Here is a 16,647-nt window from a genome sequence, read left to right on the forward strand (position 1 = left end):
ACACTTAAGTGGGAACAAGAAAAGTAGATGGTACTGTTTCCAGCCATTATTACATAGTGCTTTGCTATTTATAGATTGCTTTCACCTACATCTCAAACTTCACATCAGTCCCGGGAGTTATCATCCCTATTTTAAGGATTTAGGATTTTTTAGACTTCACCCTATTTCTTCTAAAGTTGGGGGCTGGCAAACATTTTCTGTAGTGGGTGGGGTGGATAGTAAATATTTCCAGTTTTGCAGACCAGATCTTTGACATAACTAACTTCCACTGTTGTAGCATAAAAGGATCTGTACTTAAGTCAGCAGAGTTGTGTGCTGATAAAATTTTACTTGTAAAAATAAGTGGGAAATGGGCTATTGTTTGCTGATCCTCTGCTTTAAAGCATAAATAAGACTAGAGCAGTCATATGGTTTCAGAAAGTCATTCTGGGATTTCCAGAAGAGCAAGTTAAATTTTGTAACTACTAATGGCATGGAGGAAACGCAGTTGGCATGGTGTATCTTAGGAAACACCATGCTCCCTAAAGATTGCTTAGTGACTTCATTATATTTTAACAAAAATAGGTGACCTTGAAGTCACTTTAGTCCACTTTCCCAGCCTATTCCCTTCTCCTAAAACCCTGAGATCAGTTATCAAGAGCCAATACACATTCTGTTATTCTTGGAGCACCAGGCAACTGTACAACAACTGTTATAAAAATGTTTATTGTTTACCAAAACCATTGGACCTCTTATCAAATGCTGCTTGGTAACAAAATCTTATCACAGTTTTAATAAAAAAAAAAAAGAGAAAGAAAGAAGCTAACTATTTGTCTCATTGTCATTAGTTAGACTTTCTGCAAGGTCACTTAATCCGGACTTATTCAGTGCATTCATCAGATTCTCAGGTGTTGCATGTACTCCCTCCTGATCTTGCCAGGCAACCAGTAGCTGCTTAGCTCTCATCTTCATGTCTTCACTGTCACACTCAATTTGTCTAATTTCCGAGTCTTTCATTTCCAAGTAGGGAGCCAGGATCTTCCATTGCTCGCCCAGTTTACTGGCAAACACCTCTATTTGTTCCCCTGTTACAGGTTTGTCTCGTCGAACATCAGGGCCTAGGAAACACAGGAGATGTGAATTATGTACAAAGTGTGAGGATATGTACAGTTCAAAATATACAACAGAACTGGGAAGATACAGGGCCTCTGAAATATTAATCACCTTTCATAAGCTTTATTTTAGAAGTAGAATAATTCCTTTCTGTATTTTCCATGGGGTAAATATTGTTCTAACAGACATGATCACTAGGTAGCTGTACTTTTAAAATGGAAGCTGCTGCCTTTATTTTAATAATGAAGGCCTCCCCTGAAAAGCAGCTAACTGCCCCCCTCCATTAACAGGTGAGTCACCTTCAAATGTAAATACTTCCCTTCCCATCACTTCTAAATTTTATTGCATAAAGTGTAATATTTTAGAAGTTGTCAAGCAATGTTTAAAATTCCTCATATAAGAAACATCTGAGATAAATGGTAGAAGTTGAGAAGTAGATCAAATAACGTACCTCTCAACAAAGAACCCCAATCTTTTCCAATTTTGTAAAATAGCCAAGAAAATTCAATTCTTACTTTCATTTTCCTTCAGTAAAGCATCATTATCTTCCTCATCTTCATCCTCACCTGTTTTTATTTCTTCAGAAGGAGGCTAAAATGAAGAAGAAAGTTTAAAAGAATGCCAACTTGTAAAACTACTGGGGATACTACTGGTTTAGACATGAGTGGCTGAGATTCCACATACAGGGCCCAGAACTTTATCCTTGAGCATGTTATATGTGAAATTCTGATAAGGATCACGGATGTGGGGTGGTGTTAACCTGGAGAAGGAGTGGATGGGAAAGACCCCTCTTCCCCCACACCTGGGAAAAAGGGAGCCACTAAGGAGTATGGGAAGATCAAAGATGATTTGCAAACATCCAGTGTACAGTAACAATGGACTAGAGAAAACTAGGGAAGCAACCAGGTCCTTAAAAATTATCGAGGAATTTTGCAGGATAGTTTTACCATATTGTAGTAATACAATGAGAAAATTTTATTGGAAAAGAGAACAGAGTAGAAAGGTCAAGGTGCCTACTGCTACCCATAAAAGATCCTGTTTGATAAAGACAACACACTGGCAGACAGGAGAAATTCACGTCTGAGTTTACAGGTGAGATAACTGTTTAACCAAAATACTGTGAGCTTTAAAATTAAATTACATGCTTTATAAAAAATTTATCAATTTATGTACTTCCTATAAATGTACACCGAAATGCATTTTTCCTTATTCTTAAATATGAAGGTTTGTAGGTGATTTTTTTTCCCTGCGATGAACTGTAAATTCAGCTTCTTAGCGATAGTACTTTTAAGTAAGATAACAACTAAAGACTATGAAAACACGGATGGATATTACTTACTGGTAATTCCTTTGCTAGCTTTATTACCATGTTTTCGAGATACTCTGGCAAACTTTTAAATTGCTGGTTGGTTGGCTGGAAGAAGTGAGGGCTTCTCCGTGCTAATAGTCTCAGGGCTCTCCAACCATAATTTGAATTGTTCACAGCCCTAGGAAAAGAAATGTCCGTCTTGTAATTTATGGTTTATTTCTATATGCCTTCCAGTTAGAATATAGAATGTCACACAGTAAATTAGGTTAAGTAGCTAAAGGCACCATTCTCTTTATTCTGATCTTATTCCTAAAGAACCTCTAAGGGTGCAGTACACTTACAAATGAACACTAGAAATCAGAATCTGATGAGGCAGGTTCTTATGCAGCAAACACATCTGAAAAGTTTATATACATTTTACTTAATATAAAAAGCTGGTATGTGTATAGTGGTGAGGTTCTGTTGCAGGACAGTTATCATCTACCTCTTTGGAAAAAATAGGTTTACTATATTCAGTGAGTTGATATACTGCAATGCCATCTGCAGGTGTGAATTTCAGAGTATTTTATAAGTTCAACATTGACTTCTGACCATATTCAATGTCATTTTCCGTTTATATAAACATCTCATTTTAATTTGCTTAATAACAAACTCAATGAATAAAAATGTTTCCAAAACAAAAAGGGGGAAGCATGAATGGCCACCCCAGTGAGCAGTGATGACAGAGTCCACGAACTGTTCCCGAATGAAGCACAGCAGCAGGTGCCGCACAGGGAGAATGGAAACCTCACAAATGCTAAAAATATGTTCCAGAACCAGCCACGCTGCAGAAGAATTCAGAGCACAAATTGTGAAGATCCCCCTAAGTTCTTAAGGGTAGCAACCTGGTTTATTTAGTCCTCTCTTACAAATGAGCGTCTAATTTTAACAAGTGCTAAACTTGCAAAACTACTCTTACACTGTGGTCTTGCCAACTTAATGTCATGGTATAAGGCTTTGCCTGATCAGTTAACCAGCCTATTTCTCTGACAACTTTCCATTTAAGCAGTTTCAGTCTTTTTAAGCACTTTCAAAATTCCCCACCAGTAATACATACAAACTTTTTTACTCTCCAGGAATGCATAACACTCAGGTTCTGAAACCAAGGTTCGTGGAGAACTATCTAACCTTCATTCACTCAACAACACTCAGACCTTATGGGTACCCTGAACACTTGAGACACTATAATCTTGCAGTCAGAAGCAGGGCCTTGAGACCAGAGTGATTTCCTGGCTCTGGCATTTACTAGATGAGAACTTCAATACATGATTCACTCTCTGCCTCACTTTGTTTAACTGTAAAATGGAGATAGGGGCAGTTTCTACTATACAGGTAAATATGGTAAGTGCTCAGGGAGTCCCTGACAGACCGTGAATGTGTAAATGTACTGGCAAGTGTCACTGCTATTGATAAACACAAGGTATAAGAATTTCACACAGTGGTAAGGATGAGAACATAAGAAATGAAAATTTCAGGTAAGGAGGAGCTTCTGGGCCAGGGAAAACTGCCCTTAGGCAGTATCTCAGAGGAGAGATGAAGTGAGCCTATACCACAGGAATAGCCTGGGCAGAAGTTTCAAGTAAACATAATAGCAAATGCCAAGGTCCTGAAGTGGAATGACCTTCTTGAGTTGAAGAACAGAAACCTGGCTGGTGTAGCGAGAACAGAGGAAATGGGCTGAAAGTTGTCAACAGCCAGACTGAGGTCTTTTAGGCTCCAGCAAGGAGTTTGGGTTTCATCCAGGCAGTCACTGAAACAGTTTAAGCAGGAGACCAGACTTTCTGAGTTTAAAGACCACAATTCTCATGCTGGAGAACTGACCAGAGCATCCTTCATTAAGAGATCATAGTAACTAACTCGTAACTAGTCCAAGGTCACGCTAGTCACAGCACTCTATTTACTGTGTGCTAACTACATGTCCTGTGTGGTTCAAAGCGAATCATCTTCTTTAATCCTCAGAATAACCCCATGAAATGGGTATTATTACTGTGTAGCAATGAGAAAACAAGCAGAAAGGGGTTACAGTCGCCCTAGCAGTCTAGCCAGTGAGTGACAGAAGTGTCTTGGATTGGAACCTAGGCAATCTGACAAAGCGCTTGCCCTTAAAATAGGACACCACAATGCCTATTTAAAACGATGGGGCTGGGGAACCTGGGTGGTTCAATCAGTTAAGCATCTGCCTTCGGCTAAGGTCATGATCCCAGCTCAGCCGGGAGCCTGCTTCTCTCTCTCTGCTTGTGCTCATTCTCTCGAATAAAGAAAAGAAATAGCCATGGGGCTGGGGTACATGGGTAGCTCAGTTAGTTGAGTGCCCAGCTCTTGGTTTCTGTTCAGGTCATGATCTCAGGGTTGTGAGATCAAGCCCCACGTAGGGCTCCACCCTCACCATGGAGTCTGCTTGAGAGTCTCTCCCTTTGCCCCTCACCTTGCTTGTACACTCTCTCTAAAGTAAGTAAATAAATAAAACCTTAAAAAAAATCTTTAAAAACGGTTGTGTGGTGTTGCCTAGATTAGACGAAAAACCTGAGACTGAGCCCTAAGGTTACTCCAAAATCTGGGAGTTAGGCAGAGTGGAAGGGGAGCCAGCTGAGATGCAGTGAGGCAGGAGTGTAGTTTAATGGGTGTAAAGAGAATACATTATGGAAGGAAAGAAAAGTGGGAAATGCTGGGAGGTTGGAAAAAAGATGCTATGACCTTGACAACCGCTACTTCAGTGGAGGGACAGGGAGACTACCCAGTGGCAGTGAGCTGACAAGGGAACGGGAGGTGAGGAAATGAAGGCAATGGTTATCAACATGTCTCAGGAGGCATTGACTGGAAGGGGAAAAAAGGATCATTAGAGGGAAGGTGGAGGCCCAAGGGGATTGTTCTTAATTTTCAAAACAAGTGTGATTCTGTCATGCTGGTCAGTGGGCATGGCCACTGAAATCAGGAATGTGTACCTACGTGAACCTGGTACATAAATTCACCTAAGAGGAAAAGTACTAACCTGTCAATGGTCTCCCTTGATTAGTGTTCTAATGTACACAATTCCTAAAAAAATATTGTAGAATGTTAGCTCATAATAAATACTACTTACTTGTATTCACTTTCAACCATGTTCTCAGGGTCTGCCTGTTCAATGGCTTCTTCAAAAAATTCCTCCAAAGTTGGCATGTATTCCCTGAGTGTTAAAAAAACAACTAGTGAGGATCATATGTGTTTGTTCTTAATAATAAATACTCCTAAAATAATGGCAATGAAAGATTCTAATATTACCCACACTTGAGTTAGTCACATTACTTAGGAACTCCGATTTTTAAGGAGGTAAATGACTCAGAACGGAACTTCTCAAAGAGGACAATAGTCAGTGTGGTCCTGCATCACGTCATATACTATACTCCATGTAATGTCTCACTAACAGTCACTGGGCTCTATCCTATAATATTACTTGGTCACAGGGGCAGCTGGGGCTTTCAAAGCATTTGAATTTCCCCAGCAAGGAGAAAAATGTCACATCCAGTGTCCGTATTCAAGCACTTTTTTTAAGCCAGAATTAATAAAACCTACACTAACACCCAGGCCACACTGAGATTTATTTAACTGTGAGCTTATTTTAGGTCATTCCCATGATAGCATGGTTGGTTTTTAATTGCATCTTTCTGGAATTTGGTTTTAGAAATAAGATTTTGATAGTCAAGCAAATAAGACCCAAGGGTCTGATTATAAGACATCTTTGACTAAAAACTAGAAAAATGGGCTCTGTAAGGAAACCTCAAGCACCCAATCTTAGAGCTTTCATTACAATAACACACTCTCTAACTGGTAAACATTAAGAGGGCTGGAAGGTTTCTCTGGAGTTTACCACCACTCTTTTATGTATCACACTAGACAAAGCAAGGTGACACTAAAATCCCAACCAGACTATCATTGATCAGTGTTTGGAACCATTTATTAGTTTAAAAATTACTTATACAGTTGATCCTTGAACATCACTGAGTTTGAACTGTGTGGGTCCACTTATTTGTGGATTTTTAAAAAATACAGTACTCTAAATGTATTTTTTCTTCCTTAATATTTTAGTATTTTTTTCTCCAGCTTCCCTTACTGTAAGAATGCAGTATATAATACATATAACATACAAAATGTATTCATATTTTGTATATCAATATATCATGTGTATATGTTACGAGTAAGGTTTCCAATCAACAGTAGGCTCCTGAAGTTTTGGGGGAAATCAAAAGTTACTTATGCATTTTTTTACTATGTGGGGGTTGGCACCCTAACCCCTGTTTGAGGGTCAACTATACCACGAGCAACCAAGACTAAAAACAGAACGAACCTCCCAGGCACTGCCATATATATGCATGTGTTTTACAAATACAAATATATAAAAATAACTACAAATATATATATACAATTAAAATATATACAAATAAAAATGTATACAAATAAAAAAAAATCTACCAGTATTTATGTAGTGTTTTACAAACATTACAAATACAACTCCCCTCTCTGATCTCATTCTCTTTCCCCAGAGGTGGCCACACTTCAGAATCTGATATTTATCACTTAGTATTTTTGTGTGTTTTTTTTTTGAGTGTATACTGTTTTGAAGCTTTTCAAACTTCTAACCCTGATTTTTCTGAAACATGTCTATCTGATGCAATAGTCCTCAACCTCATTCTGATGCCTGATGTACAGCAGTCCCCTACACAAACATATCACACATTATCCATTCTCCCTTTGATATTGAGGTGGTTCCCCCATTTTTGCTGTGACATTGCTAAATGAACATTCTGGTACCAGTCTCATTTGTGCAGGTGAACTAGTTTCTTTAGACACTATGATCTTCAAACTTCCCCTACAACCCACAGTAAGGAATTAACTTCATATTACAACTCAAAACACACACATAAATGCAAGTATGTGTATCATAATATGTAAGTAAAACTAATGTTTCACAAAAATGCATTTTCTGTTTCACTAAAAAAAATGCCAGTAGCAATTAATAAACTGACTTCAAAAATCAGCAATTCTCGGGACGCCTGGGTGGCTCAGTTGGTTAAGCGGCTGCCTTTGCCTGAGGTCATGATCCCAGCATCCTGGGATGGAGTCCCACATCGGGCTCCTTGCTCGGCAGAGAGCCTGCTTGTCTCTCTGACTCTGCCTGCCACCCTGTCTGCCTGTGCTCTCTCTCCCTCTCTAATAAATAAATAAAACCTTAAAAAAAAAATCAGCAATTCTCAACCTGTAGTTTTAAAAGAACTACTTTAAGATCAACCAACCCAGGAGTGGAATTGTCAGGATGTACGGTATGCACATCTTTAATTTCTAGTTACTGCCAAATTGTTTTCCAAAGTGGCAGTACCAATTTAGGCTCCCACCAGCATCACTGGCAAATGATTCTCTCTCTCTTTTTTTTTTTTTTTTTTAAAAGAATTTCTTTATTTCTTTGGCAGAGAGAGATCACAAGTAGGCGGAGAGGCAGGCAGAGAGAGAGGGGGAAGCAGGCTCCCCACCGAGCAGAGAGCCCGATGTGGGGTTCAATCCCAGGATCCCAGGATTATGACCTGAGCCAAAGACCAACGCTTTACCGACTGAGCCATCTAGGCGCCCCATATGATTTCTTTGATTCTGGCGTTACTTAGAAGTATCTGAAAGCTTTTAAAATATATTTTGTTACTCACGTATAATTTAAGTGCATTTCTGGGAGTGCCTAGGTGGCTCAGTTAAGCGTCTGTCTTTGGCTTAGGTCATGATCCCAGGGTCTTGGACTGAGTGCCGCATTGGGCTCCCTGCTCAGGGGGAAGCCTGCTTCTCCCTCTCCCACTCCCCCTGCTTGTGTTCTCTCTCTTGCTGTCAAATAAATAAAATCATTTAAAAAAAAATGCATTTCTGTAAGACTGAAGTCTGTTAATCATCTTGTTAAATCCTAAGTTTTTTTGAGCAAACTTACTAAATACTGAAAGTATTGAGTGTCAAAATTCCAGTAAAACATTTTGCAGAAGTGTCAAAATGAAGTGTCAGGATGATGGACTGGTTAATTTCTCATTCTAATTCTGTCAGTTTCTTGAAACTACATTTTTTAGAAACAAGGCTTAGAATATTTATTTCGGATGCATTTTTTTCTTGTATCTTTCTGCATTGATTGTATCTTTAATAATGCTTTCTGCCTTTAAGACTCTTCTGTCTGATATCAATATAACTATTCTTCCTATATCACTTTTTTTTTTTTAGTTTCAGCCTTTCCATATCCTTAAGGTGTTTCTTATAAATAACATACAGATGGGCTTTTTTTTTTTTTTAAGGATTTTATTTATTTTTTTGAGAGAGAGACAGAGAGAGCACGAGTGAGGAGAAGGTCAGAGAGAAGCAGACTCTAGATGGGCTTTTAAAATAGAATACCAACTTCTATCTTTGTACTAGAAAGTCCATTTCCCTTTATTATTGTACCTGAATTTCTTTTAACTATATTGTATTATGCCTAAGTTCCATCACTTGTTTCTTATGTGCGCCTTTCTCCTTGCCTATTTTTATTTGATTGCTTGAGTTTTCTTACTTCCTTTTGTTCTCATCTGAAAGCTATATATTCTATTTCTTTTACATACTTAGCAAGCATGCTTAATAGAAGTTGAGTTATTCATTATCTCTATCTTCATATGTAACATTCTTTAATTCTGATCATTCCTTGTATCATGTTACTTTTATCAAATATTTAGTTCTACCTTTTAAAATAATCCTCAACTAGGAATTATTACTGCCTTTATACAGCAAGTTCTTGATGAGATTTATTCATGTTTACCAATGTCTTTGAACAGCAATGCTTCTTGCAATTTACTCAGTGTTTTCCTGGGTCAATTTCTTTGACAGCTTTTTTATTAAGAACTGTTGATAACGGGGTGCCTGGGTGGCTCAGTGGGTTAAAGCCTCTGCCTTTGGCTCAGGTCATGATACCAGGGTTCTGGGATCGAGCCCCGCTTCGGGCTCTCTGCTCGGCAGGGAGCCTGCTTCCCTTCCTCTCTCTCTCTCTGCCTGCCTCTCTGCCTACTTGTGATCTCTATCAAATAAATTAAAAAAAAAAAAAAGTCTTAAAAATTAAAAAAAAAAAAAAGAACTGTTGATAACAAATTCTTATGGTTTTAATCTGAAAGTAACTTTATGTCTCAATCACTCCTGATTGATCCACCGTTTAACTTGTTATAGAAATTTGGGTTGATACTTTAATACTGTGAAGGTGTCATTCCAATTTTCTGGTTTCTTTTATTCTTAAAGTCAGCTATCAGTCTAATTTTGCTTTTTTACAGGTAGTCTGGTTTTTCTCTCTGGTGACTTTACAACAAAGTGTAGAGATAATGGATTTATTCTGTTTATCCTGCTTAAAACCTGTATTTCTTGAACCTAAGAATTTATGCCCATTTCCAGTTCTGAAGAATTCTCAGTCATTATCTTGTTACTGTCTCTCACTTTATTTCCTCATTCTGTTGTTCTTGATCTCACTCTTTTGTATTTTCTAACTCTTGATCCCTTTTACTGCCTTCCTGGTGATTTCTTATTCATTAATTCCTATTTCCACCTGTGTCTAGTCTAATATTTAACATGCCTATTAAATCTTAAAATTTCAATGACTATTATTTTTTTTATTGCTAGAATTATTTTTTTCAAATTTATTTGCTCCTGAGAGTGTCCTGTTCCTTTTTAAGTTTCAATTCCTTCTTTTATATCTTTAACTATCTTAAACACACTTATTTTAAGCTGTATTTACTGGATGGTTTCATTATCTGAAGTGGTTGTCTAACTTCTGTTGTTTGTTTTGTTTGTTCTACCTGCTGATTCTTTCTCATGGTACATTGTTTTTTCGAATGTTTTAAGTTCAGATGCTTGAGTATCTTCAGACTTTTATCTGTAGGATCCTTGTGTGGCTTAGGTTGAAGGTATGACCTCCAGAAAGCTTTGTAACATCAGACTGAGACATCTGAATTCACCCCCTCAGCTAGGGTGTTCCTTTCAAACTGGAGGACTGCATGACAGCAGACCTGTGGTTATTGTTTCTCCAGGTAGACTGTTTTTCTTTTCACCCACACCCAGTTAGAAATGGGCAAGCTTATTTCCTGGCCCAGTGAGCACGTCCCTCCTCCCCAGTCTGCTCTTCTATGTTTAGTGCAGTGCTTCAAGGGCCTCAGCTTTATTCAAAGGAAACTCAGTAACAACTCTGCAGGCCGAAGGCCCTACCTTCTGTCCTTCATGGCTCTTAAAACCCAAGCTCCCTGGCTCCCCAAAGTGGGATGCATCTGCAAGCTTTCCAGCTAGAAACACCCATATTGGCTCATACTTTGGTTTTCGGTTCCCTAACCCTCTTCTTTTGTGAATTTGTATTTTCCTGTGATTTCTAAAAGTATTTTATCCACACTTCTAGGTGTTTCATGGTGGGAAGCCATACTCTGCTATGCCAAAATCAACCATAACAAATTAATTTCATTCACTTAACATTTGAGAAAAGCAGTACCTCATGTGAAACATTTTAAACTTGCCTTGTCTCTGATTTGCAAGCTTCCATATTATCAGGACAAAGATTCCAAAGCCTTGTTAACTCCTCACTACAAAACAGACACATAAATACATTTTTAATGGACATCATCCTAGTATGCCTTACGGTTGCAAAAATACTTAAACAGTGAATTTTTAGGGGGTGACAGAATGAGTTTTAATTTTCTTCATTAATTTTTGGTATTTGGCAAACTTTCTACATATGCTTGTATTTAATGATAACAATCATTTGTTCTAAAAATATTCAAGCAGAATATAAAGCAATGAATCATTAACTGGAAGGTAACAGAAATTGAAGGATCATGGTACCTTGCAGCAACCGGAAGTGAGCTGGATCAATCTAATAGCAATTATACTGTCTGTGACATGGAAAAAATAGAACAGTCGAGAGCCACGGATTTGGGAAGCAGGAGACAAAATGGAAGCTTATCTATCTATGTGAATCCATGTAAAGGGCCCTTGAGATTGAGAGCATGTGGTCTGTTTTAGTCATCTATATATGTACCAAACACACACAAAAAGTGAAAAACACAGAAACTGGGGAGGTCTTACACTAACATCTTAAAAAAAAAAAAAAAAAAGAATACCATCCTACATATGGAGACAGGTAAACCTACTTTCCCATCAGAATCTTTTTGTTAGGTCCTTTCCCTAGGAAGTCCTCTGGTGCTGTTCTCTTGCGAGCTACTCTTGTTGGCTTGGTGTCTGACGTTCTGTGGTGAATAAAAAACACTGGAATTACAAATGGATAGCACACATAAAAAGTGTTTAATGTAAAAGAAAATTCAATTATTGTTTTCTTCCCATAAAAACATAAACGTTTTCTATTATTATAGAACACTCATCAGAAGAGAAAAATGCCACATCTAGGGACAAATTATAAGGAGTGGGTATATACCATTTTTTCCCAATAATAATAGATTAATCTGTTCTGGAAACTTAATGACAAGAAATCTGAGGTGAAAGATTCAACTAGAAGTAAAAACGGTTGTATTCTTATAGAGTTAAACCTATACTTTTTAATATGAAATACATACATACATCTGTACATGATGTAAAATAATCACGTCAAACTGTATTTTGAAATGTCTTTCTTCTCATAGTGCTTGAGAGGAGTATATATTTACCTTTCTTTCACAAAACTTGGGCAGCCTTCATTTTTCCATGAGTTCCAGTTTTCTTCAGTATTTAATATATGCTGGGAAAAACACAGAAATTAATTTGTGTAATGAAGGCCTTTGAAATTCTATTTGGTGCTAAGAAGACTATGTAAATATAAAACACATACCTCTACCATCTTTGAAAATCTTTCTCCATCGGGGGGGTTTTCAGATAGTAGCTGTGATTAGAAAGAATATACTAAGCTTTCAACAACTTTCTGCATCATAGGAGTGGTTTGCAGGCAGAGGACCAAGAAGTGTTTGTGGTCTTGTACCTGAGCTTAACTTTATCCTTATTTTCCTATTTGGGGCTGAAACAAAGAAAATTCTAAATTTCCATTTTGTTCAATCATGGGTTTGTTGCCTGTTGAACTTACTTGATACACTGATTTTGTAGTATCTTCAATCCAGAGTGATTGCTCATCAGTTAAAACATAGTTTGAACTAGGGAACAAAGCAACAAAAGTGGGCTTGAGTTACAGCAATGTATATTCAATTTTAAGGCTTATATACAGTCTTATAAAAACCCAAGGCATATAATAGGTAAGTTAACCAAAAGTGTCAAATAGTGTCAAAAATTACCAAGATAAGAACAATCACAAATGAGAGGATTATAAGAGAAAATGCTTGCATTTCATTTAAGATGGTTAGAATTTAAGACACAAAGGTGTATGAAGGAGGATGACACTCAATCAGTCTGATTAACTATGAACAGAGCAATGAGTGTTTCCTAAAATAAGAAATTTAACGTGGAATGAAAACCTCAGAGAAAATAATAACATATTCCTCTCCCTGTTGTACATTCAGTACATTGCTCCAAAAGGCAATCAAAATACAATAGAAAACCTTAGAGAAAGCTGAAGGCAGACCCAAAGTGTTAACGGGTGCCATTACTCCAGCTTTCACTAGCACCGAATGCGTTATAGCCAGGCAGTAAACAGTGACGGACTACTGTGCCAGAATGAGCACTTTAGATGCATTATTCATTTAATTCTCAGAATGAGGATGTATGCTTATTAAACAGAGACCATATAGATAAAGCTTGAATTCAAACCTAGGTCTGGCTCTAAAGTCCCTCATCCTCCTGCCCTGCTATATTGAAACTCAACAACAGAAGGATAAGAAATAACATTTTGAGTACTTGCTATGTGTCATCTTAAAATCACAAGTCTGAAAGCTGAACTGCACCCAGTGTGTCATGAAAGTGGGACTCAAAGCTAGCAGGTAGTAAAGGCATGTTTTTCACACAACTAAAAATGCAACATTGCTTTGCAAACTTAAAAACGCTATCAAGTAATGATGAACTAGACTTCAGTTACGGGTAGGTTGAGAGGCAGTGGCTGTGCTGCAGGTGGAGGTACTCAGGAAGCCGAGGAGCTGATTAGGGTTTCTAAAACCCCAAAGAAACTGGAACTCCTCTGTCTTCAAAGATTTACTTCACTTTTTTTGAGTTCTAATGTCCTAGACCGTTTCACATCTCATGAAAGTATTACAGGCTTAGTCTTCCCATCAGGTTTGGAGATGCCTGAGTGAGGTGAGAGGTGAATGGTGGAAGTCTGGAACAGAGATGCACCCACACAGCTGAGGACCCCAGCAACCTCAGTGCTCAGCAGGACTGACTGCCACTGACAGCAGATCTAGTCAACACCTTTCTCTGAAACAACTATCCTAACATCCAGAATCTCTAAGAAAAGCCTCTGACTATCCAGAGTTGCTGCAAAAGGAAGGTTTCAGGGATGTGACCCTCACGCATTAAATGTGTCTGATACATAAGAAAAATATATCAGTATGTGAGTCCTCTTTTAGAGAGGGCTGTTTAGAAATCATTTACTACCCACCCATATGAACTTACCTTTTGAATTTGACCTGCCCCTTGAGATACTGGAATAAAATGAGATATTGCAACAGGATGTGTCGACGAAAGTTACTGTCACTCAGTTGTAAATCCATCAACTAGTTGAAAAACAGGCACACAAACACAAAACACATTAAATTCAAGTTTTGTGTAAAGGTATAGGTTATGCTATTGTAGAAATGAAAGATTTTAATTAAAAAAACATTTGCTGAGGGCTCACTGACTATGATGCATTACCGCACAAGCCCTAAGATAGAGGAACAAAGGCTTCAGAGTTTTTAGGCATTTTATGCCATGAGATATTTATGTTGGTAGATAGCACTATTACATCTGTGGTCCCGAAGTCAAGATAAAGCAGAGCAGAAACAGACATAGGTCAAAGCATGGCTGCCACTTGCTCATACATAAAGAAACGATGGCTAGAGAGCGGTATACAGATAATACCAAGGGATGCTCATTTTTGTAGCCCTACGACGTGCCTGCAACAGAGCCAGCTGGTGCATGGTAATAAACAAGGAATTACAAGTGAAAAATCATCTGTGAATTAAGTGGGCTATTTACTTATATTTTAGAGAAAACTGTATCATACTTGTATTATCACAGACTCGGCATCAGAAAGGACTTGAAGGTCCCTTACGAGAAAGTTGTTCAACAACCCTGCCCCTAGGTGATCAGTAAGAATGGCTTCCAGCATGAAGGCAGTCAGGCTGATTATGTCCCTAGAGCACTGAGGAACGCTGAAGTCTATTATCCACAAAGGTGCCCTGCTTTGCGCGTGGGTGGCTCAGTGGGTTAAGGCCTCTGCCTTTGGCTCAGGTCGTGGTCCCAGGGTCCTGGGATCGAGCCCCGCACTGGGCTCTCTGCTCAGCAGGGAGCCTGCTTCCTCCTCTCTCTCCCTGCCTGCCTCTCTGACTACTTGTGATCTCTATCAAATTAAAAAAAAAAAAAGGTGCCCTGCTTTAGCCTTCCCGAGCTACAGCAACAATAGAAAGCTATCTTATTTTTTTTTTTTTAAAGATTTTATTTATTTGTCAGAGAGAGAGGGAGAGAGAGCAAGCACAGGCAGACAGAATGGCAGGCAGAGGGAGAAGCAGGCTCCTGCTGAGCAAGGAGCCCGATGCGGGACTCGATCCCAGGACGCTGGAATCATGACCTGAGCCGAAGGCAGCTGCTTAACCAACTGAGCCACCCAGGCGTCCCGAAAGCTATCTTATTTTAAATGAATGATCAACCCGTAAGACACCTGAAAGCCCTAGGAATGGAATCCAGTTGAAGATCCTAAGTTCCTTTGGCTATGCTTCTATTACCTAACATTCACTAGCCACTCCCACCTTTTTCCCCATTTCATTCATTCATTAATTTTTTTTCAGTGTTCCAAAATTCATTATTTATGCACTACACCCAGTGCTCCCTACAATACGTGCCCTCCATAATACCCACCACCAGGTTCACCCATCCCCCAACCTCCCTCCCCTCCAAAACCCTCAGTTTGTTTCTTAGAGTCCACAGTCTCTCATGGTTTGTCTCCCCCTCCAATTTCCCGCAACTCACTTCTCCTCTCCATCTCCCAATGTCCTCTGTGTTATTCCTTATGCTCCACAAGTTAAGTGAAACCATATGATAGACTCTCTCTGCTTGACTTTCACCTTTTTAAACATCACTGGCTTTCTAGTCTGGTGTGTCCACCTGTCAGTCCCGTTCTGTTTTTACTGTAACCCTATTTTGGTTGAGATAAGGGATCAGCAAACTTTCCTTGGTACATATTTTAGGCTAGGTGAGCCAAGGGGGCATATTATAAGATATTACACAGGAACTTTTATAAACATTTAAAATGAAAAAAACAAAACAAGCAGTCAGATTTGGCCTGTGGCTGCAGGTGGCTGAGCCCTGGTCCTGCCTTTTTGGTTTATCTCTTCAACTACTTTGTGCTACACTTCTGTCACATCTACGGTGCAAAATGGCAACCCCAGATCAGACTAAGTTACTCACCCTCTATCAACACTAAGACTTCCCATGCAGGATGCAGGTGGAGCTGCCTGAAAGAAAATATAAACCACACAATTCTGCAGATGGTAGCACAGCTGTGCTCTTGCCTCCACCTTAAAACTGGTCTCTAATCAGCAATCTTTCTTTAATCTCCAAGGCTATTACTCTCTCCTCTTCTCCACAACAAATCCTTTCGACTTATCACAAGCATTACTTCACCACCCTCTCACTCTCAGTACATTAACTACAGACACCTTCAATGAGAAAAATATATTAAACTGGAAGCTTTAGCTTCACGCACATCTGGACATCCCAATCTCCCTGAATTAACTGAGTCTCAAAGAGATCTCTCAAAGAGATCCTCAGCCTCTCCCCATCCTCACTGAACAGCCAAACTTCTTCAGAGAATTGGCTACATTCAGTTTCAATTCACCCCTCCACTTGCCATAATCTGTGGCTTCCTAGTTCACCAATTCACTGACAGTGTTTTTGCCAAGATCACCAATGACTTATTGTTAGATTAGTGAACACCCCTTCTTCCTCGACCCCCTACCTTGGCCCCATGAACGCTTTTTTTTCCCCCACAAGTCCTCATCCTACTCTATGTGCTTGGCTTCCATGAGGACATACTTTCCCAGTTTTCCTCCAATCTCACTGGCTACTCTTTTTTTTTTTTTTTT

At 38.9% G+C, this 16,647-nt stretch overlaps 1 protein-coding gene across 1 annotated transcript in view; it reads right to left on the bottom strand.

The window, feature by feature from the left end:
- Positions 1-689: 689 nt before the first annotated feature.
- The window catches only part of THOC1 (THO complex subunit 1), a 54,629-nt gene continuing 38,671 nt past the window's right edge, over positions 690-16,647 (bottom strand). Inside the window, exons 12-21 of the mRNA XM_047698587.1 lie at positions 13,979-14,079; positions 12,504-12,570; positions 12,255-12,305; positions 12,094-12,164; positions 11,584-11,679; positions 10,951-11,016; positions 5,520-5,603; positions 2,432-2,579; positions 1,608-1,683; positions 690-1,097 (exon numbers count right to left, since the gene is read on the bottom strand). Coding sequence (XP_047554543.1) covers positions 802-1,097; positions 1,608-1,683; positions 2,432-2,579; positions 5,520-5,603; positions 10,951-11,016; positions 11,584-11,679; positions 12,094-12,164; positions 12,255-12,305; positions 12,504-12,570; positions 13,979-14,079 — 1,056 coding nt within the window. The 3' untranslated portion in view covers positions 690-801. The remainder of the gene's footprint in view (positions 1,098-1,607; positions 1,684-2,431; positions 2,580-5,519; positions 5,604-10,950; positions 11,017-11,583; positions 11,680-12,093; positions 12,165-12,254; positions 12,306-12,503; positions 12,571-13,978; positions 14,080-16,647) is intronic.

Source organism: Lutra lutra, chromosome 12, assembly GCF_902655055.1.
Source record: "Lutra lutra chromosome 12, mLutLut1.2, whole genome shotgun sequence".
Classification (NCBI taxonomy): Eukaryota; Metazoa; Chordata; class Mammalia; order Carnivora; family Mustelidae; genus Lutra; species Lutra lutra.